This window comes from Geotrypetes seraphini, chromosome 12 (genome assembly GCF_902459505.1).
Source record: "Geotrypetes seraphini chromosome 12, aGeoSer1.1, whole genome shotgun sequence".
NCBI lineage: Eukaryota > Metazoa > Chordata > Amphibia > Gymnophiona > Dermophiidae > Geotrypetes > Geotrypetes seraphini.
In genome coordinates, this window is record NC_047095.1 from 58,449,849 (window position 1) to 58,474,120 (window position 24,272).

Below are 24,272 nucleotides of genomic sequence, written 5' to 3' on the forward strand. Positions count from 1 at the left end.
CCAAAATCACCAGACAACAAAGGTAGGGGAAATTTTATTTTCAATTTAGTGAATGAATTGTGTCAGTTTTGAGAAATTACATCTTCTGTCTATACTTTGCACTGTTAAGGAAGAAATGCATTTGTTTCTATTTTTCTGTGGTTGTACTGCATGCAGAGTCTTAAATCTTAGGATTTCGTTTATATATATATTAGTACTTTTAGTTTGTGGTCCCATATTTGCATAGGGGTTATCTGTGCTCTGGTAGGAATGAACGTTGAGAAGCATACATACAGTGTGCTTTGTGTAGTTTAATTTTATGGTTAACCATTATGTATTGTTAATAAGATTATATTGTGTATGTATATATGAAAAATGAATAGAAAAAATGGGATTACAATTAATACTATTAGGGGGGCGAGATCTGGGGCGGAGATTGGGCAGGGTCTGGGGCGGAGCTTGCAGGCCTCCCCAAACAATAAAGCGTTCCGCTGCCTATGGTTTATATAAATGTGAGTAATAAACTATAAGCTACTCTAACTGGGGCAAATGGATAAGAGAATCATGGGAATTTTCCCCTCTGAAGTAGATTTATCATTTTCTGAGCAAGGTTTATAAATTTGCTAAGATGTTATTGCAGAGTTTTCTCAAGATGTCACCAGGCAGTAGCATTATATAAAGTGTAAATAGGGTCTAAGCATACAGAAAAGGGATGGACTGTCTTTTGCAACCAAATGTCATTCACCGATAATTATATGAAGTCTTTGTGTGCCCTCTTTCCTGAATACCAGATAGAAGGCATACTTGAAAACATTAGTTCAGGAATGAAAAAAAAAAACCTCAAAACAAACACTACCACAAATTATTTTGGCTAACTATCCCATATATAGAATAGCAATACGAGTTGTAAATAGGGTCTAAGCATGTCTTTTGCAACAAAATGTCATTCACCAATAATTATGTGAACTCTTTGGGCTCCTTTTACTAAGCTGCGCTAGTGGTTTTGGTGTGCGCTGCACTGCTGCGCATGCTAGACGCTAACATCAGCATTGAGCTGGCGTTAGTTCTTGGCACTTAGCGTAGAGTTAGCGCACCTTGTGTGCCCTCTTTCCCGAATAGAAGGCATATTTGACAACATTAGTTTAGGAATGAAAAAAAAAACAAACCACCACACAAATTATTTTGGCTGACTATCTCATATATAGAATAGTGCAATATGAGTTGTAGAAGAACTCAGCATAAAGAATAAAAGTCCTCTTATATGAGTATAACATAAAATTATTATAACGTAATAATACTGTTCTAAACAGGACTTCAATGTATATCTCTACCATGTAAGTATCATTCCAGTTGAAAACAGAGCAAAGCAATCAGCGTATCAAAGCAAGGATGAAAGAATGGGATCAGATCAGGGCTGCAATGACTTCGTCTGTTGTCCTCACCGTTTCAGAACATTAGCACTGAACTCCATCAGGCCATTATCTTCCTCCATCTGCTGCCTACACCTCAGCACTTCAGTCCCAGTATTGGGAGAAATAAAAGAAAATAAATCTGAGTCAAGTCATAAGTAGGGCTTTTAGCAGCAGGCAGTCCGCTTCCCCTCCCCCAAGTGGGGAGTTAAAAAAAAACCAAACACACTTCTCCCAGCTTTCATCTCCAAATCAAACCATGCCACTTGCAAACATATAGTCCCATGCCACCCACAGCCCTTGCTTTAAGACACATCAAAGGTTATAATCAACTCTACTCCTTGTAACGAAGGCTACTTTACATGCCATTCAACTTTTATCAGCGCTTGCTGGAAGGATGGTGTGGCAGGTGGGGGTGCTTTTCCCACCTCCCATTTTGTGCATTAACGCTTAGGGGCCTAGTTATTAAAGCTTCATTAAGGGAAGTGGGCAACTTTATTGTCACTTGATTTGCATTACGTTTATCACAGTGCGGGATACATGAGATGCAGAGCATGCAAAGTGTCTCAGTATACAAACAGGATAACTCAAGTTGTTTGGAACGTCAAATTCTGCCTTATTTTAGAAAAATAACACTAGGGCAGGGGTCTCAAAGTCCCTCCTTTTAAAAGTCCCTCCTTATAAAAGTACATTTTAAAAAATACTATCAATTGTACTGTTCGCTGCTGTCTTATATAAGTGGAAGTTTGATTCCCTGGTGGTAATATCATTAGACTACCTCTAGTGGTCAGCTGGCATAATTTTTAAACCCATAATGGGGAAGGAGTGATTAAGGACTGGTCCTGCAAGACACCAGGAGGTCCCAGGAGCTGGTCCTCAGGGGTGATGGGTAGAGGTCCGGGGACGTCATTAGAGAGGAGTGGGACATGTTTAAGGGCTGTCTTCAGGGATGCTGGTGATTCCTGTGGAAGTTATTGCTTCAGACTGTGTGAAAGCGGCTGATGCTCCTGGGGGGTCTCCTTTTACTAAGGTGTGCTAGCGTTTTTAGCGCACGCTACATTGCCGCGTGCGCTAACCCTACGCTATGCGCCAAAAGCTAACGTCGGCTCAGTGGTGACGTTAGCGTCTAGCATGCTAAAACCGCTAGCACAGCTTAATAAAAGGAGCCACTCAAAGTCCCTCCTTGAGGGCCGCAATCCAGTCGGGTTTTCAGGATTTCCCCAATGAATATGCATGAGATCTATGTGCATGCACTGCTTTCAATGCATATTCGTTGGGGAAATCCTGAAAACCCGACTGGATTGCGGCCCTCAAGGAGGGACTTTGAGTGGCTCCTTTTACTAAGCTGTGCTAGCGGTTTTAGCATGCTAGACGCTAACGTCACCACTGAGCCGACGTTAGCTTTTGGCGCATAGCGTAGGGTTAGCGCACGCGGCAATGTAGCGTGCGCTAAAAACGCTAGCACACCTTAGTAAAAGGAGACCCCCCAGGAGCATCAGTCGCTTTCACACAGTCTGAAGCAATAACTTCCACAGGAATCACCAGCATCCCTGAAGACAGCCCTGAAACATGTCCCACTCCTCTCTAATGACGTCCCCGGACCTCTACCCACCACCCCTGAGGACCAGCTCCTGGGACCTCCTGGTGTCTTGCAGGACCAGTCCTTAATCACTCCTTCCCCATTATGGGTTTAAAAATTATGCCAGCTGACCACTAGAGGTAGTCTAATGATATTACCACCAGGGAATCAAACTTCCACTTATATAAGACAGCAGCGAACAGTACAATTGATAGTATTTTTTAAATTGTACTTTTTTTCTCTCTTTTTGAAAGAAAAAAGTCAATAGCACTCGCCCCCTTCCACTCCAGGCACAAGGGGAGGAAAGGTTGAGAGGATTGGTGTTAAATACTGCAGGTAGTAAAAAAACACAAAAACAAACAACACCACCCCGGTCAATACTTTATTTTCTCCTCAGGTTGTGATCTGTATCAAAATCCAGAATGATGAGCTTTAACCATTCACGCAATCGTTCTAATTCGATAAAATGCACACACAAAACTTCGTCCGAGGAGGGCTGTCCAGGGCTGAAGCACTAAAATACACAAAATCTTCAATTTTATAAAATTACAGACTCGCTCTTGTCCGCGTTTCAGTTTTACGTCTGCACTAGGGTAAGATGTAGGTAGCTTTTGCAATTCACAGAAGCCTCGTCCAAAATGATTCCTCCCCCCCCACCCGGCACGGATAACAAGAAAATGCACCGCTAGATAATCTTGGACCCCAGTGCAAAAATTGCCCAACCGTATGCCCAGGAGCCCCGTTATTACGCACACGGTCAGCTACTTTCCACAACATGAACCATTAGCTCCTACAAGCTCAGTCCCAGCTGACACTTATGACGCGATCCGATCAGTAAAGCTCGACTCTAGCCAAGGCCAGATCACCCTCCGGACTATTTTTTTTTTTTAATTTATAACATTTTATTGAAGGAATCAAATAAATATACAATAATATGATACAAATAGATATTCATTACAATTAAATTCATAAGAAAACATTTGCATACATATTTTATCATTCCTCCAAAATATATTTCTATATACCCAATCTATTTTCTCCTATATCTCCCCTTAACCCCCCCCCCTTTTTTTTTTTTTTTCAGCAGCTCCAGCATTAGGATCCGTCAGAGCCATGACCTATGCCAGGGGTAGGGAACTCCGGTCCTCGAGAGCCGTATTCCAGTCGAGTTTTCAGGATTTCCCCAACGAATATGCACGAGATCTATTTGCATGCAGTTTTCAGTGCATATTCATTGGGGAAATCCTGAAAACCCGACTGGAATACAGCTCTCGAGGACCGGAGTTCCCTACCCCTGACCTATGCAGACACTAAAAGTAGCAAAACTTTGTGATTTTGCCAGCTGCAAAAGTAGCCTAGACTCAGAGGTTAGGGCAGCCGTCTTGGGTCCTGCCGACCTGGGTTCAAGACCGGCTCGAACCAAGGGAGAATCCATTTTCCAGCTGCAGCACTGGACCTCCCTTGGCTGAAGAGTTTCCCTCAAATTCATTCTTATATATATGTTATATATTGTGAATTTGATTGTAAGAATGTCTTTTTGTAACATATTGTTGTATATTTGTTTGATTATAAAATGTTATAACATAAAATATATTTTGGAGGAATGATAAAATACATATGCAAATGTTTTATTATGAATTTAATTGTAATAAATATCTTTTCCTAACAAAAAAAAAAAGATGGGGGGGAGTTCAGAAACAGCAGCAAAACGAAGGGCTAAAAGGCGGACCTGCAAGCAGCTGTCAAACGAAAGATGTTTAAGGAGCTGCGCTTGGGATCCGCGAGGTCCGCGTTTTACCCTGTCCCCTCGGGATCCGGGAGGTCCGCGTTATACCCTGTTCCCCTCAGAGGGTGAAGAGAAAAAACTAAGATGGAAATGGACGTGCAATTAGCAGAAAGTGTTGCGCCCGGGGATGGGCCACACAGAGACCAAGCCGGGGGGGGGGAGCAACGCCTTACCTCAGCCACCACATGTAGCTGTGCTCGTAGGGGAAGAAGCTGTTGGGGTCGTCGCAGCAGTACTTGACATCCTTGAAGCCGCAGCAGTAGATGGCCCCGGCCTCGCCGTCCGCCCGGGGGCAGCTGAAGCCGCTCACCAGCTCCTTCTCGGCGCTCGTGTAACTCGTGCACTCCGCGCTCATGCTGGCGGGGGGGCGCTGCTCTCTGCCGCCGCCTCCTCCCCCCCCCCCCCTGCGCGGACTGAGCGGTTGCTCCCGGGGAGAGAGAAGAAGGGCTTCGACGCCGGCAGAGGAGGCTCCACGTGAATCTGGTAGAGGGGGGAGGCTGTACGCGGACCCTCTGAGAGTCTCGAGACGGGGCGCGTGCGAGCGGGCGCTCGGGCTAATGGTGGGGGGGGGGGAAGCGCGAGGCGGCGCGAGGACTCGGCAGTCTCGGGCTGGACCGTTAAGGTGGGGGTGTGGAAGTGGCCGTCCTTCTACAATCCCAGGATAGCGGGGTGGGTGTGTCTCGGGCTGAGGAGAAAACACTGTGGCACGAGGACTCCACGGTCCCAACTGCTGGGTGGCGGGGGAGGCTGCACGCGGAGTCTCGAGACGGGGCGCGTGCGTGCGGGCGCTCGGGCTAAGGGGGAAGCGCGAGGCGGCGCTCGGGCTGGACCGTTAAGGTGGGGGTGGGGAAGTGGCCGTCCTTCTACAATCCCACGACAGGGGGTGGGTGGGTGTGTCTCGGGCTGAGGAGAAAACACTGCACGAGGACTCCACGGTCCCAAAAGATAGCGTGTGCGAGCGGGGGCTCTCTAGCCCCGGACTGGGGAGTAAGCCCGCGGACCCTATGGAATGGGAGACCCAGAGTCCCAGGATAGGACCTTTTATGGGCGGGAGCAGGAGGCTGCGCTCCCAGAATAGGAAATTATGTCCTATTAGGAGGGGGGGGGGGTGTGAAGGGAGGAGACTGCACGAGGACTCTGCGGTCCAAAAAGATAGGTGTGAGCAAGTGCTCCCTAGTTCCGAGCAGCGAAGTGTAGGAAGGGGGAGTGGTGGAGACCTACAGTCCTAGCAGTAGTCTCAGCTCAGGCTGGACCTTTTAGGGGTGGGGGATGGAGGCTGCACAGTCCCAAGATAGGAGTACAGGATGTGAGCAATAAGGAGTGTCCAGGCGGATGCACTGTTGGGGAAGCAGGAGGCTGCAAAGGACCCATGAAGAGGGGAAAGATGTTGTGCCCCCACTGGATGAAAGAAAAAAATTGCAGCTGGCACTGTGAGCGCCCCCGAAGGAACACTATTGGTGCCTAACAGCCTGTTCTCAAGCTCCTGACCAAGTCAAGGAAGCGAGCAAGTGCTGAGGGCACAAAACCCTGAGCTCCACAGATCTTCAGCAGGCCAGCTGAACAGGTCTCCGAAGGATACACTTGCCAGCTACAAACAGAAAAGTCTGCTCCTTTCCCAACATGCAGAGAAGACCCTTCTTAAAGAGATCTCTAGCACTGCAGAAATAATCTGTGAAAACTACAAGAACAGCGTAAAATAAAAAGAAACAGAGTCGATCAAAAAGACACTTTCATGCTCGTTTTCAGAAGAAAGAACTGATGGGGGCAGCACAGCCCAGGGAGAAGGAGGAGGCGTGAAAAGCTGTGATTGACATCTTCTGCACAGTGCTCAGTACTGGGCTTGATGGACCTTCGGTCTGTCCCAGTATGGCAATTCTTATGTGACTCAAATATAGGACAGTCAAGCCATTGTGATATCACTGATGAGTTTGGCTCTTAGGCATTGGTGGAATGAGGCATTATGCCATCACAATCTCAGCTCTGGAATGTTGCTACTATTTGGGTTTCTGGCAGGTACTTGAGACTTGGGTTGGCCTCTGTTGGAAACAGGATACTGAGCTTGATGGACATCCAAGTCTAACCCACCCTTATGCATGCGCTAAACCCACCCATAACACACGTCCACCTCGAGCTCTGCACACACAGAGGCTGAGTCACCTTGCTAGACATCCAGAAAGGTGGTTTCAATTATCGGCACTTGGCCATCCTGGAGATTAGGATGTCCCAAGTGCCAATTTAGGAAGCTTTTTGGAGGTTTATATTTTTTGATTATGAGCCCCTTAGCCTAATTGATATTAAATTAAATAGAAAAGTAGTAGAATCTATCTACTATTCAGGCACCTAGTATAACCATAAAGGTGATTGCACCAGAAATTATAAAATTAAATCAAACTACAGCATACAGTAGTGAACCAAAGAATAGGAGCACATTTCCTACCTAGTAAGGGATAAAATCTATTTTTTTTTAATTCAAGGAGAGCTAATGAATGTCTGGATTTATTGTGAACCAAACAGCCAGGAAACACTTGGGAAAAAAACCCCAAAACACCCAACAACAAACACGAGCTAACAGAAATGGAAAAATAATTATTGCGGGACAAATTGTAACAGTCTGGAACACCAAAGAAAACTTATTTAATGTCACACAAACAGGAGTAGCTAATCCACAACATAAGAGTCAAAGAAATATTCACTGCTTATAGTCACACAGAACATTTCACTGCTAATAGAACCCAGAAGAAAGGTTCCTGTTAGTAGTCCCCTCCTGTGAGAAATAAAATCAAGCCAGATACCAGTGAGAGCTTATGTTTATTGAAAACTATGGGCTCCTTTTACTAAACTGCACTAGCGGTTTTAGTGTGCGCTACATTGCCCCACGCGCTACACGCTAATGCCTCCATAGAGCTGGCATAATATCTACATAGCGCGGGGGTTAGTGCGCGCTAATCTTCAGTGCGTGCTAAAAATGCTAGCGTACCTTAGTATAAGGAGCTCTATATATATCGCGTATATTGCCCAAAAGGATCCAAAACCATATTGCAAACAACTCCATTCAAAATAGAAAAGGAAAGAACAGAAGAAAAATAATTTTTAAAAAATGCATATTTTGAGGATTGTGGACCAAATTGATATCCAAAATGACAAAACATGGAGACAGTCGTAAAGCATATGATAAAGAGAGCCATCATGTGATTTACAAGTCCAACAGCAGCCATCATTGGATCTATTCAGTTTGTTTGTGCTCTCTTGGGAGCGCTCTATTGTTGGTTTTTATTTTCCTATAAAATCAATAAAACTGAACTAAAAAAAAAAAAATGCATAATATTCCATAACAGTCAAAATATCAATAATAAAATTAACTAATTAATACAACCAAAGAAAATTTTACTAAAAATAAATAAATACAGACTGCAGTCCCAAACTCATTTCTTCAATGTGAAAAAAGCCAATTGAAACAAATGTGCTTTTAGATGTCTTTTAACATTTATATACGATTCTTCTTTCCTTAATTCTATGGGCAAACTGTTCCATAGCCATGGCACTAAGTAAAAGAAAGTGCAACCTCTAGAGGAAGCAAGGTGGGCCTTCGAAATATGGGGAACAGCTACCCTATTATCATTCAAAGATCGTAATAGACGCCTTGGTGCAAAAAATAACACCAAGTTAGAGAAAACTTAATAAGGAACTGAGGCACAAACACCAGAACACTGAAATAAACCAGAACAGTCTCACCCAATGCAGGCTGACTTCCACAGGAGATGCTGGTGGTCCGATGGCCTGGTGTGGGGAGGGATGGTAGGGATCTCGGAGACCTCTGAGATATACCTCAGCTCCATAGAACAACTGCCTTCTAGCAAGGGATTTGGGTTGGCCATTGTTGGAAATAGGATGGACCTTCAGTCTATCCCAGTATGGTAATTCTTATGCTATTTTAATCAGGAACTTATGCCAAAGAAGGCACCCCTATTCAACTGAATCCCAGAAAGGTTCCCCCCAAACTCAACTGGAACATAGCTGAGAAAAGGTTCAGGAGAAGAAGCCAAATAGGCACCCCCAAACTCTACTAAGACTCAACTGAAACTAGCTACAAAACAGAACAAGAGCAGGACTATTAGCCTATCATTCATCCATTTGGGAGATAGGGGGCATAGTGAACATTCTATGCTGCATAATACCCTTAAGGTGCTAGTCATAAGAACTATTTTTTTCCTCCGTCTCCATCCGCTGGTAGAGGGACACAACCATTGGTCTGGACTGGTCTGATAGGATGCTATGGAAGCTCTGTTCAGGGGTTCTGCAAGCAAGGAAGTGAAACAAGAAATGTTGAACCATACGCATCAGACTGCAGAATCCTTCAGAAGTATCTAGTCAGCTGGCTCAAGTAGGTAAACAGGTGACTGACACTAGCACTTCTGCACATGCTCAGTTCATCAGCATGAACTGAGCATGTGCAGGAGTGCTAGCGCTGGTGCCTGAAGCATACTGCAACTTCCTCACTCCTCAGACAGCACAGGTATGGGCCTCTTTAAATGAAAGCAAAGGTAGGCCCCTCCAAGCAGCACAAGGTAGTCAGGGGATGGAAGAGAGAGAAATGGGCTCAGGGGTATGGCAGGGGAGAGAAAGAGAGACCCAAGATGCTGGATGATAGAAGAAGGGCAGAAAGGAAGAGAGATGGGACTCGGGAGGGGGGGGGGGGATGATGGGGGTTCCTCAGTGTATAAAAAATATTTTAGGGGTCCTGTCATAGTAAAAAGTTTGGGAATCACTGCCTTAAAATTGTAAACCAGCAATCAGGAGACAGAGAAATCTCTGCTGTGCCTGAATGTAACACATCTCTAGCTACAAATAAAAAAACCAAACAAACAGGAGTTAAATATTAATATTCAGCTCAGGACATTTGTTTTTAATTCTCCCTATTCAAGATGACATTAGATAATATAATGCTCAGAACAAACATAACCTATTATTTTATTGTGTGATGTGATGAGTTCATGAGCAGGGGGCACGACGGAATGAACTTCACAAGCCATTTTCACCAAATTGAAATAATAAAAGATACACATGTAATTATCACCAGAAAAAAAGCTCATCAGTCTCCCACTTTCGCAGGGTAAATTGTAACCTTCCATAGTCCCTTAAACTAGAGATGGCCAACCTTTATACAGAGAGGACTGCATGATTGTTAGTACTATCCATAGTGGGATGACCATGGAAAATTAACAAATACAACCATATAATTCACTATTGACATAACTCGAAGTGATGACTGAATAAGCATAAATTAGTACAAGAATGATCCATTACTGTACATATATCTATCATTACCTTAAAAGTCCCCACGACACTCTTTAATCACTGTACCGCTCATCTTCAGCTGTCAGACCATGAATTTTCCCTCCCTATGCCAATTCCTTCTGCACATTCCTGCCTTTGGCTCATACACGTAGGGTTGTTTGCATTTGGGAAGGACCTTCCCCCCAAAGACGCTCTTGTTTGAGTGAGACATTTATAACATGGGTAATAAACCCTGTTGACTTTATTACAGTTCCTGCTTTCTTTCCGTGGGATGAGTAGGTCAAGTTCAAGTTCGGATTTATTTGATACTGTATACTGCCATACGTATATTATATAAGATATCTAAGTAAGTGAAGTCAGGCTTGATCTCAGTAACAAGCTGTGGTGGAAAGGTTACGTTGCATAGTGTTTTAAATAGATATTGCTGTGTGAGGTTGAAAAGTGCATGCAGCATGCTGTTTTTGTTTACTGCTCTGCAGGCGACCCTGACGTGGCACTAGATTTCACTGCAGAAAGGTAATTCTTATTTCAACAGATTTGGAAACAAGTAATTTTCAATGCGCAGTTTAAATAAATTTCCAGTGTCTACAGAGTCAGGATTGTATTAAATATATGGTACTAGATCCTCAGTATGTGTCACGTTAGGACAGGGTATCGCAAACTGTGCCATGGCACACTAGTGTGCCGCCTGAAATTATAGGTATGCTGGGGAGATGGAGAGGTGCTGGCGCCGGCCGACTGCCTGCAGGATGTGCCTCTTGCAGCGAGAGGCGCACGCTGTAGGCAATCTGCTGGTGCCAGTGCCTCTCCTCTCTGCCCGTCTTCCTGCCATCATCACACCCCCCCCCCCCCACTGGCCGCTCAAGGCCTGTCTGGAGGGCCTTCACAAATGCGTGGATGTCAACATGATGGCATCTCGTATGCACGTGACATCATCGCATCAACGTCACGCACTTCCGGGATGCTTCGAGCCGCAGCCACTACATTTAGTGTGCCGCGGCTCAACAAAGTTTGCGGGACACTGCTTTAGGATATAAACTTTTATTGATAAATCTTGCACTGAAAATTGAATATTATGTATATTGCTATTAGACCCCTAGTATATGTCGAGTTAGGATAAAACTTGTATTGAAAATACCTTGCACCCTTAATTATGGCAAAATGTAACCTGTATATTGGTATTAGATCCCTAGTATGCGTCAAGTTAGAATAAAAACTTGCATCGAAATAACTCATACTGTAAACTATGGCAAATTGTAACCTGTTAACTGTATATTATGTATGTTAACCTGTAACCTGTTCTGATCTCTTTGGGGAGAACAGGATAAAAAAACAAAATTTTGAGCTCTTACAGTGACAACCACTCCCCCAAAGTGGTTTGCTTTCCCACTGTAGAGCCACATTAATATTTTCCAGTAAAATTATTGAAGCAACAGGATAAGAGTTGTCCACTAAAAAGGCCAGTGATCATCATACAAAGAGCACATGGGGACGGACTGAAAAATCTCAATATGCGTATGAAAAGTAGGAGAATGTAGGAGTGGGAGAATGAGATAGACATTTAAATACTTCCATGACATAAATACAAAGGATGCAAGCCTCTTTCAATTGAAAGGAAGCTCTGGGACAAAGGGCATAAGATGAAGGTGAAAGGAGATATGTTTATTGAGTATTTGATACCTCGCTAGATGCACCATTGGTCTGACCCAGTAAGGCTATTCTTATCTTCTACACTAATTATTTAGCATGTGGCAATGCCCATCCGGTAGGAACAAATCAGGGGAAAACAAAACCACAGACACAAATGCAAAGAAACCAAAATGGAATTGTCCAGATCAGAATGATGTGCACTAAAAAAGTGTCCTCCAACTCATCTGATAATGTGAAGATCTTTATTCCTCCAATATCACAATGGTACATTCAAACGACTCGACATGTACATGTTTCGGCCAACAGTGAGATGTTTGGCACCAGTCGGTCATAGTTGTATTCATACGCCAAAAGATTCCTCATTGGAACTTTGGTCAAATCTATGTGAGTGGTAGCATTCTTTGTATATCGTCCTTCGTGATCCTTAAGACTCCTGAGGCAAGCCTGTTGGCCAAAACATGTACATGTCGAGTCGTTTGAATGTACCATTGTGATATTGGAGGAATAAAGATCTTCACATTATCAGATGAGTTGGAGGACACTTTTACTTCATAACATTTTATTGAAGAAATGCAATAAATACATAATAATATAACACAGTAAAATAGTCATTACATTTAAATTGACCATATTAACTTCTAATAAATGTTTATCATTCCTTCAAAATAAATTTTTATATTTCTCAATATGTTCCCTCAATTTCCGACCCCCCCCCCATATTTTTATTATTATTATAACATTTTATTGAAGGAATCAAATAAATATACAATAATATGATACAAAAAGATATTCATTACAATTCAATTCATAATAAAACATTTGCATACACATTTTATCATTCCTCCAAAATATATTTTAATATATCTAAACTATTTTTTCCTATATCCCCCCTTATTACTTTATATATATTAAAATCATCATTCCCTATTTCCCTCCCTACCCTAGAATGAAATCATTCTGATTTGGACAATGCCCATCCGGTAACAGATTAGCATAGCTGTGCCCACTCTCCACTCCCAAACACATGGGTAGCACGTGTGCTTGAAAAAGCTTCCACGGAATACCTGAGCACACACCACAGTGGTGCATTTTAACCTGTGGTAAACATGTGTTAGAGCTCACCACATTAGAACTTAGTAAAATTACCTCTTTCTTTCCTATCTGGGTAACTGCCTGGAAAGACAGCAAAAAGGCAGACCTCATTTTATCTGGTTAGATATCTAATAAGTAATGCTGGCAAAGTTATACCCAAGTATTCAGGGCCAGCTGATATCCAGGTATTGGCACTGTAGGTTACCAGATGTCTGGGCGTCCGGATGGCTTTTCAAAACCCGGCACTTTGGGTTTTGAAAAGCAATATTGCGTCAGGAGGGGCATCCGCGCAATTTTTACTATTCACAGTGGCTCCCAGCGTGACCCATTACCTGTTTGGTTTCATTATATATCTTACAATATTTGTTGTGACATATGTTTTTTCCTTTTTCTACCATGGACCCCTGATGAAGGTTGTCCGAAACACGGACCGTGTTGGGTCCCCTGTTTGGTAAAAAGTTTTAATATATAGTTTGCTTGTCACAATAAAATTTGCCTACATCGCTGTACATATCTGCAGTTTTGGTTTGTTTGTTCCTGGTTGGTTTTTTCACTGCAGACAAGGTTGGACCCCCCTTCTTCAGATCCATAACCTGTCAGCTTAGGGAGAGCTTCTCTTTTTTTCTAAGGCTAAGAACTTTTCAGCACCCTGGTAATAATTGTAAATTCTCTGAAATAAGTTTTAAGAATGATAAAGGAATATTGGAAATGTTATGAATATAAGCAAACAAATATAATGTTCTGAAACTTTGTCTAACTTTTAAGACCACCCATGTTACTTTATTGGCTGTCAAACTGATGATGTCACTGAGCCAAAAGTATATAATAGAGGGTCATGAGATCCTGAGGTGAGCTCGTTATCAGAAGGCCAGCATTTGGCAACTATAACGATCTCCCATTAGCGCTACTGTTAATGCAAGCAATTATGCTTTATTCTTTGAATTTCATAATGGAAAAATAGAAACAATAACTCAATAAATCTTAATTATAATTTTTAAAACCTTGCGCTGGTGTCAATTTGCATAAGAACATAAGAAGTTGCCTCCGCTGAGGCAGACCAGAGGTCCATCTCGCCCAGCGGTCCGCTCCCGCGGCGGCCCATCAGGCCCACTGCCTGAACAGTGGTCTCTGACTAATTTTACAAATTACCTCTAATCCTATCCCTCTAACCTTACCTCTACTCTTATCTGTACCCCTCAATCCCTTTGTCCTCCAGGTACCTGTCCAGACCCTCTTTGAAGCCCTGTAGCGTGCCTCTGCTTATCACATCCTCCGGTAGTGCGTTCCATGTATCCACCACCCTCTGGGTGAAAAAGAACTTCCTGGCATTTGTTCTAAACCTTTCCCCTCTCAATTTAGGAGAAAAATCATACAATTCCAATTTGAAGAACTACTTTTCCTTGAGCTTTCAAGAGGCGTCACGTCCCTTGCTCAATTGGTGGAATGAGGCTTTATGATATCACAATCTGAGTTATTCTTTTGCTTTTAAATTAACCGAATTCTGGAATGCTTTACCACTTACATTAAGAAGTTTAGGTTCTTTTGCTTTATTCCAGAAATTCTGAAAACCTTTTTGTTTGCTAAACATTTTGGAAATTAACTATTTCAATCTACCTTTTCTTGTCAAATTTATGTATTATGTTTTACATTATTGTTAACCGAGTCAAGCTCCTCTTGGTTGATGACTCGGTCTATAAAACTAAGTTTTAGTTTAATTTAGCTCTGGAATGTTGTTATTGATGAGGGTATTGATGTCTCTGAGAAAGGGGGATGGGGTACCCCCTTATGTGTGCGACACTTTTTGTTTGATTCACCTGGGAGACTTAGGAGATCATTAGAAGATGTGTGAGAGGGATATAACACATATTATGGCACAATACTACAATACTTAATTTTTGAGATAGAACATTGCTTGCTCAGAGCAATTTTATTTGGATCAGTGAAGCAAGTCCTCAGTGTCTTCAGAAACAAGACAAGACATAACATGCAAGTCATAAACAGAGTTGCAGTACAATAATATTGCTCACTTACCATGATTTTTAGCAAGTGCCCAAGTTTAGATAGCTGTTTGCAATAGAATGATACACATGTAATAAGGTCAGCAGGTCCTCAGTGCACGTGTTTCTAGTGCTGACAAAGGGGACCCTATGGCATGCTATAACTGCATCATCATTGTTCCTAGGAAAACAGACTAAAACACAGACTGGAGAGGCCAGGCTGACCTAGAATATTTTTTTCTTCCAGTAGTTGTTTAGACGGGTTAAAGAGAATAATACTGTATGTCTGTTTATAAAAACATAGGGCTCCTTTTACTAAGCCACGTTAGGGCATTAACGCACGGAATAGCGCGTGCTAGGTGCTAATGCCGGCATTGAGCTGGCATTAGTTCTGGCCGCGTAGCACGGGTTTAGCGCTAAAAACGCTAGCGCAGCTTAGTAAAACGAGTCCATAGTTTTGTTCCACTTACATAGGGCAAATATCGATGAGCTTGTAGGAAATAGACAATCATGTGATTGTAACCATATGACAAATAGAAGTGCTAATAGTATTTTCTTTGTATGTGCGATGTGATTGGTGAGTTCCTTTCCAAGTTTGTGCTCTGATTGGAAGTTGCATTAACCATGTAGAAATTAATAAAAGGAGTGATTCCTAGGGTCTCGGGGTGCTCTTAGTTTGGGCACTGCCATTTTAGCAGTTCCTAAGAGGACCCAATAAGGCCTTATTGCTACTCAATCTATCTGTGTACATTGATTGCTTTATTTTTACCCTTACTTGGAAGCAAAGAGCCGAGGGGCTTCCCTAGAAGGTTTCTCAGACCAAACTGTTTGGGTTTCTGGCAGGTACTTGGGACTTGGGTTGTCCACTATTGGAAACAGGATACTGGGCTTGATTGACCTTCCGTCTGTCCCAGCATGGCAGTTTTCTATGTTCTTATGTTTGCAGTTCTATTTATCTGCATAAGTTTGTGTAGTTCAAATATTCCTTCAAAGCAGAGCAGTTATGGAAATTTCTGAATTGTACCTGGCTTGAGACCTCTTTTACTATTACATGTGCATGGCACAGTAACAGAGACCCTCAGTTTTAGAGATGCATAGAATGGAGTTATAAAGTTACTGTTATTAAAAATTAATTTGTAGAAAACTATGGGCCTGTTTTACAAAGCCATGCTAGCGGTTGCTGTGGGGTAAGGGCCCCGAAGCCCGTAGAGATTTAGAGGGCTTCGGGGCTGTTGCCGCAGGGCTTTGTAAAACTTGCCCTATGTACTGTTTCATAAGAGATTCACACAGTAGACAAACCCAATTCCTGATAGACCTGAGTAGCTCATGAAGCCCCCCCCCCCCTACTTCACTCAGAAGGAAGCATGGGTAGCTTTTTAATTATTTATAGAGGGAATTTTATTAGGAGAGTGTAAGTTGGGGCACTTTTTAATATTCCGACTCTCTTTTACAAAGCTGTACTGCCTTTAGTGTTCTCTGATCATGTCCACTGTGGCTGTCTCTGCTGTACAATATCTGGAATTATTCATAGCAGTGTATATACCTTCTTGGATTTTATTTAGCTAAAGGAAATGTTTGAATTACAGTACATTGAAAAGAAATACAAAAAATGACACCAAGTGTAGGAGAAGGAAAAAAAATGTCATACATATAATCCCCTAAGGGCAGGACTAGTGTCAGCTCATGTCATGTGCAATCATTTTATTCAACATCCTTTAGGATCACTGGCTCTGGTCTGGCTCAACCGCATAATTTCACTGCAGTGGTTCTGCATGTGTAGTTCATGAACTGTCCTGGTGTTTTATGATTTCTCTTTTACTTCTGTCTGGTTTTCTGTGTCACTTAAAATATTTATCCACAAAATATTAAGGGCTCCTTTTAATAAGGTGCGCTAGCGTTTTTTACTGAGCCATCTCCAGCGAAGAACCTCGGACGCAACACTCCCTGATCCAAAACACCACCAAAAGTAGGAAAAAAGCAAGTGGGGACGGGAGGTTTTAGCAAATTAAATCGGAGGGCATGCGGAGCTGAAAAGTGAAACGTCCATCTTAGATGGTGACATCACTTCCCCCCTTGCGCTAGCGTTTTTAGCGCGCGCTGCATTGCCGCCCGAGCTAACCCCACGCTACGCACCAAGAACTAACGCCAGCTCAATGCTGGCGTTAGCATCTAGCGTGCGCAGCAATGCAGCACACGCTAAAACCACTAGCGTAGCTTAGTAAAAGGAGCCCTGAGTCAATGACTAATAACCCTTCAAATATGATGTATATGGAAGAATTCTTTTCTTAAATGACATTCATACCACTTTCTTTTAATTTGGAAAGAAAAAGAAGAAAGCGGTATGACTGTCATTTAAGAAAAGAATTCTTCCGTATACATCTTACGTAAAATATTAACATACCTCCTTTTACTAAGGGTCTTAACGCGCTAAATTACCATGCGCGCTAGACCTTAATGCCAGCATTGAGCTGGCATTATTCTAGAAGCGAACCGCGCGATATAGCGCATGGTAATTTCATGCATGCGCTAAAAACGCTAGCGCACCTTAGTAAAAGGAGCCCTAAGTCATTGATCTCTTTTTCTATACTCTGCTGGATAACATTTTTATGTGTGCATCCATTTTTTAATGCACAAAGAAGTGACTCCATTTTTAAATCAATTGCATTGGTTGAAAGTTAAGAAGAAAATTTTTTTTTAAGTGGTTACATTGATATATAAAATGTATGGTATGGGGCCTGAAGGTTTATTGTTTTTCAAACTAAAAACAGTGCAATACATTTGATTAAACAGAAAATAAAACAGAGATCACACTTTTTTTTCTAAGTTTTTCCTTGCACATCCAGGGTGGGGGGAGAGAATGGTATTTTGAAAATTGATATTACTTCTTTATAACAAGGTAATCATTAAATATGTTTATTATATTAATAATTGAGAGGAGGGTGGATGGGTGAAACTGATGATACTTTATATTGTTTATTCTTGTAACTTTATTGAGTGAGAGTGATAAAGCATTGACGATGAAACTTTATTTTAAAAACAAAAATGCTTTATTTTGTGGAGCTAAGGTTCAGATGTTCCCTTCCCAACTCAGAAGGAAGGGCTTTTTAGCCTTGAAACCTTGAGTTGTGGAACTGGGGGGCCACATTTTTTCTGAAGTTCCCTTGCAAGTGTTTGGTGACTTTTCAAAGTACAGATTATATTTTTGGGGATCCAGCTCAGTTGATACAATTTCTAGTTCAAAAATAATGGGGGGTTATATATTTTGTTGCTTGAGATAGCTATTTTCAAACTGAGGAGCCTGATTTGAAAAAGATGCTTATATAGAAGGAAGATGTTTTCTTCCTTTAATTCTCCTTTGAAATAGATTTCTGTTATTAAATAGTGCACCTCTTCTCTTAATGAGGGCTAGATGGAATTTCTGATTTTGTAATGATAATAATTATGTAAAATGATTTGTTAGATTTCCATATCCTGTTATGTTTCTTTGTAAACATTATTTGAAATTTCAAAATAAAAAAAAATATATATATATCTAGGAAGGCATGAGTGAGAGTGTTGAGTTACTTGGAAGAGGTGAGTAAGAGACTGTTGGGTTTCTAGGAAGGGATGCGCGAGAAAGTGTGTTTAGGAAGGAATGAGTAAGAGTGTCAGATTAGTAGGAAGAGATGAGCGAGATAGTATCAGCTTGTTATGAAGGGATGAGTCTGAAAGTAGGTCAAGGAAGGGGTGCGTGATAGAGTGTTAGATTAATAAAAAGGGATGAGTAAAAGAGGTGCCAAATAGGGATTGTCACATCCTTAGAGATAAAGTCATTTAACTTGGTGTCTTTGCCTTCTCCAATCAGCTAGAAGTCATCTCAGCTCTTATAGGGCTAGATTCACGAACCTGCCCCATCCGGGCAGGTCCGATGAATTCACAAAGCCCCAATATGCAGATGGGGGCGATCAGAGGAACACCCCCATCTGCCTTCCCGGATCGCTCGATAGCGATCCCTGCACATGCGCTGGACCTCAGGGCCGGCAGAGATTTTATAAAAATAATAAAAAATAGGCGATCGTTTTTTTGGAACCCGTGGTTTTAACCTGCTTAAGCCTGCAGCGGGGCAGGAAGGCAGGCGCGTTCGGGGCTGCAGGATAGGGGCTGATAGGGCAGAGAGCAGGGCGGCAGAGGCAGGGCAGCCGGAAAGGGCTTCAACAACTGGTCCTCAGCAGTTGTTTTTTTTTTGATCGGCCAGCCCAATCGGTGTTGCAGGGTTTTGTTTAGTGAATCGCGTCCCTGCCTACTTTGCATGCCATTGCCCTCATTTGCATGCACGGATCGGAGGATGGTCGGCAGAGAGGTAAGTGAATCGGGTCGGGGTCGCTAAGGGGTCACAAACCGATCGGTACACGATCGGTTTGCTTTGTGAATCTAGCCCATAGTGACTGCAGGATAGAAGCAAGAGGGGAAAACCGAAAGCAGAGAGTGGGCATAAATGGGAAGTTCTCCGACTGGGAGAAAGTGACTAGTGGTGTACCCCAGGGCTCGGTACTTGGGCCGATCCTTTTTAATATTTATATCAATGACCTGGAGGAAGGAACATCCAGTGAGATCATCAAGTTTGCAGACGATACAAAACTATGCCGGGCGATCAGATTGCAGGAGGATAGAGAGGAACTCCAGAGCGACTTGTGTCGGTTAGAAACATGGGCGGAGAAATGGCAGATGAAGTTCAATGTGGAGAAATGCAAGGTAATGCATTTAGGCAATAAAAATAAGGAATACGAGTATACAATGTCAGGTGCAACTCTGGGGAAGAGTGAACAAGAAAAGGACCTGGGTGTACTGATAGATAGGACCCTGAAGCCGTCGGCACAATGTGCGGCAGCGGCAAAGAAGGCAAATAGAATGTTGGGCATGATAAAGAAAGGAATCTCGAGTAGATCGGAGAAAGTTATAATGCCGCTTTATAGGGCAATGGTCAGACCACACTTGGAATACTGCGTCCAACATTGGTCTCCCTACCTAAAGAAGGATATAAAACTGCTGGAGAGGGTGCAGAGACGAGCAACAAAACTGGTGAAGGGTATGGAGAGACTGGAATATGAGGATAGACTTATAACACTAGGATTGTTCTCCCTTGAGAAAAGGAGACTGCGTGGGGATATGATCGAGACCTTCAAAATACTGAAAGGAATCGACAAAATAGAGCAGAGAAGATTATTTACACTGTCCAAATTGACACGGACTAGAGGACATGTAATGAAGCTAAGGGGGGACAGGTTCAGGACTAATGTCAGGAAGTTCTGCTTCACTCAGAGAGTGGTTGACACCTGGAATGCCCTCCCAGAGGAGATTATTGCGGAATCGACCGTCCTAGGCTTCAAGAGCAAACTAGATGCATATCTCCTTAAGAGAGGCATATAAAGATATGGTGGACTATAAATTACGCCAGGTGTACACCTGGCAGGGCCTCCGCGTGTGCGGATCGCCGGACTTGATGGACCGAAGGTCTGATCCGGAGATGGCAGTTCTTATGTTCTTAGATGTATTTTAATGTGGAAAGAAAAGGCTTACCACATGACACATTAGAACAGGGGTCTCAAAGTCCCTCCTTGAGGGCCACAATCCAGTCGGGTTTTCAGGATTTCCCCAATGAATATGCTTGAGATTTATGTGCATGCACTGCTTTCAATGCATATTCATTTGGGAAATCCTGAAAACCCAACTGGATTGCGGCCCTCAAGGAGGGACTTTGAGACCCCTGCATTAGAATGTTTTGGTGTAATTTGACTGTCAGAATTGTATGTTATTTAAATTTTTACAGGAAGGGGCAGGTCATGGGTGGAGAATGGGCATGGAATTGTTATCCAGTTCAAATATGGGAACTGAGCATGCACAGAAATGCTGGGTGTCAGAGGCCAAAGCACCCTGCCGACTTCTGCTGCTCAGGCTGGGCTCCAGCAGGGAAACTCTTTGGCTGGTGGGGTTTGAACACCCCTGCCAGTATCTGCCACAGTGTTGGAGGGGGCTTGAGCCTGACATTTGTACTTCGCTTTGTATAAGGCAAATAATAAATAAACACAGTACAATACAAAAGTTTGGTACAAAAAAAAAAAAAAAGTAAGTTAAACAACGTAGTCTCAATTGAGAGTTATGCACTTAGGGCTCCTTTTACTAAGGTGCGCTAGCGTTTTTAGCGCACGCAGGATATTACCGCGCACTACGCAGCTAGAACTAATGCCAGCTCAATGCTGGCGTTAAGGTCTAGCGCGCGTGGCAATTCAGCGCGTGCTATTCCACGCGTTAATGCCCTAATGCAACTTAGTAAAAGGAGCCCTAAGTCCAGTGAGTTTCTGGGGGGGGGGGAAGGTGTTTCACAAGCTATTTTTCCTATGATGCAAAAAAAAACTGGAAACCCGCTGGACTAAGTGCATGGCCCTCGATGGAGATGGAGACTACGCTATTTAACTTGCTTTTCTACCAAACTTTTCAAGCCACCCTTGCAGTGGTGGTAATTACTTGACTTTGCTGTGATAAACGGTTTACGTAATTAAATCTGCGCCTCAAACATAAATGTTCAAATTATTTTATGCTGGTGTATCTTTTGAGTTTTAAGACCAGTGCAGAGACTGAGAGCTCCTCGGTCCCCGGTGTATACGTCTCATCTATAAAGGAAGGACAGGCATGATAAGAAATCAGAATGAAAAAAAAGAGCTCCTGAAAGAAAGACATTTTTGCAAGGGAGGTATTAGCAGCTCCAACGATATGAGCAGTGAAAATACAAAGTGTGTATTCTGCGTTCAATCAAATAGAGCTGGAGAGGTGGCATAGCGCCTCAGGAGAAATGTGCAGCAGACTTTTCATGCCTGGCCTCTCTCAGCTGTAGGATCATTACCTGGCCCATTTCACTCAGAGACCCATTACGCCGGAGACATTATCACAACAAATGGCGAGGACTGCAGGGACCCTACCACAAATTTTACCCCGGGCCTTCCACACTGTTTATGAGTGGTGCTGTGCTTCGGGATAAAAGCAAGCTTTGCAAATAGCCAGGAAAATCCAGGGAAAAGGATTCTGTTGCTGGCAAGGGAAATTTCCTGATGCCATGAACTGGAAGGTTGTTTAAAACAGTTTATCTAGGTATCGCCTTTATTCCTTTTGCTTCGTTTTATTTCTATACATTATCTTTAAAAGTGGACTAAGACGGTGGCAACCTCACTCAAGGTTCTTCCAAAATTATTTTCCCTGGCTGCTGTGAGTTCCGGTAGTCTCTCGAGACTACGACGGGAACTCCCTACAGCTATTTCTTAATGGCGATCTGCACGGGACAGGAGCGTAGGAAGATCGCTCCTGCCCCGAAAGCCCGCTAGACCACCAGGTAAGGCCAGGATGCCGGGGGGAAGACTTAACGATGGGTTGTTTTTTCTTTTTTCCCCCTCCCCAAAAAATTGCGAATATGTGAAATCGTGATTACCGAAACCGCGAATGGGGAGGGGGAAGGGTACTGATTTTGCCAACATTTGTTTACACTTCCCCCTCGGTATTCGTAATTTCGTTAACCACGGTTTCGATTATTTTGTTTTTTCGTTCTCTGGCTCTGCCCCCCCCAAATTTACATCACAGGAAATCGCTTCACTTTCTGAACACTAATATCATTTACTGTACATAGATTGTGCTGTTTTGTTTTTGTGGATCATATGTGATTATGTTTGAAAAGCTACATTATACTATTCTTTTTGTTTATAACCATAAGCCAGAGATGACAAACTTGAACTTGTAACTATGAATTTGTAACTATGACCTACTATTAGTAACTGTACTAGCAACGCTACTGACCATGTCAAACTATCAACTTCTTAGGTAACTGACCCAACCTCTTGTAATATAATCTGACTTTGAACTGAATAGGTAAAGGCAGAATAGAAAACCTGATTAACATAATGTAACATTTCCAGAGGTGGTGGGTTGGTGATATCGAGGGTTACCAAACACCCGGATATACCCATCGATGTCCTCTTTTTAGAGGACTATCCAGGCTTTTGGATGGCTTCTCAAAACCCGGCACTTTGTCCAGGTTTTGAAAAGTTTCCAGCTCGGGACTGCCGGGTTTTGAAAAGCTTCCAGCTCGGGACCGCGTTGGGAGGGCGACATCACACGCATGCGAAAATGTGTGTGATGTTATCACGTCACATCTGCGTGTACGCGGATGCCCTCCCGACGCGGCTCCGAGCATGAGAAGAGGTTGGGGCGAGGCTGGGGTGGAATGGAACATGACTTGGGCAGAACAGGGCGGGCTGTATGGAACTGGACAGGCCTGGGGGGCGGGGCCATGGGTCTGGATTTTACGATCTTAAAATCTGGTAACCCTAGTGATATCACCTTATATGCTGCCTAGATAGATAGCCACCCATATTGAACCTATATAATGCTGTCCTAATTATGCACAGTTCAGTTCCTCACTGAATATCAGCCATGGCCAATTAATTCCAGCACCAGCAAACACTCGAATATTCCGTGCTAATACCTACAAACCCAGCACTAATTATTTAGGCCTAATTCATCATGCTACCGTAATTACTGTGGACTGAATATTGTCCCACCTGTCTTTTATACTTACTTCTCGGTGGATACAAACTCAAGGAAGGATTCATACTGGACGTAAGTTAAATAGGCCCAAAAGCTGAGCCTCAAGCACACAGAAATCCACCACAATCCACCAACAAAAATCCGCCACACACTCTCTAGGGCAGGCAGAACCATTGCAGCCATTCCAGAAGGGGGAGCTGTAACCATTGGTACGCACCTCCTCTCTTCACTGAGTTGTTGGTGTGGAAGGGCATTTTTGATAAGACATCCAAGAATGACTTTGGACATGCTGAGAAAATCGTCCAAAAATCGAATGGAGAAAATCTTCATTTTCAAATCTGCAAAACATCTATCTTTTTTTTTATTTTTATTTTTTTACAAAAATGGCCAAGCTAGACATTTTGTTTGTTTCAATAGCAGACTATTAATTTTTCTTCCAGGAACTAGTCCAAACCTTTTTTAAATGCAGGCATCCCCGTCTCCCTCTCGTTATTCCCTATCCCTCTACCCCTCCTTTTTATTTTTATTTTTATTTACCCATTGTAATTAAAACTTCCCTATCCCCTAGTACCTTTCATCTCTAATAAGTCTTAATTTATCATAGTTTTAATTTTACCCTCCTCTTTATTTTATTCCACTTAAACCTTAAATTTTATTAGATTTTTCTAATTTTTAATATTTTAAACCGTCCAGATACATGTGATGGTTGGTATATCAAGCCATAAATAAACTTGAAACTTGACACACTAGCTACCGTTACCACGTCCTCTGGCATTGAGTTCTAGCGCTTAACTTTTTATTGAGTGGAACAATTTCCTCCTGTTTTAAAAGTATTTCCATGTAATATCATTGAGCGTCACCTTGTCTTTGTACTTTTTGAAAGAGTTCTGCACCGCTCAGGGTGCCAGCTTCTGAGA

At 42.7% G+C, this 24,272-nt stretch overlaps 1 protein-coding gene across 1 annotated transcript in view; it reads right to left on the reverse strand.

Annotated features, from left to right (window-relative positions):
• The window catches only part of SHISAL2A (shisa like 2A), a 102,473-nt gene extending 96,664 nt beyond the window's left edge, over positions 1-5,809 (reverse strand). Inside the window, exon 1 of the mRNA XM_033915784.1 lies at positions 4,927-5,809. Within this exon, the coding sequence (XP_033771675.1) occupies positions 4,927-5,108 (182 nt within the window). The 5' untranslated portion in view covers positions 5,109-5,809. The remainder of the gene's footprint in view (positions 1-4,926) is intronic.
• Between the last annotated feature and the right edge of the window lie 18,463 nt (positions 5,810-24,272).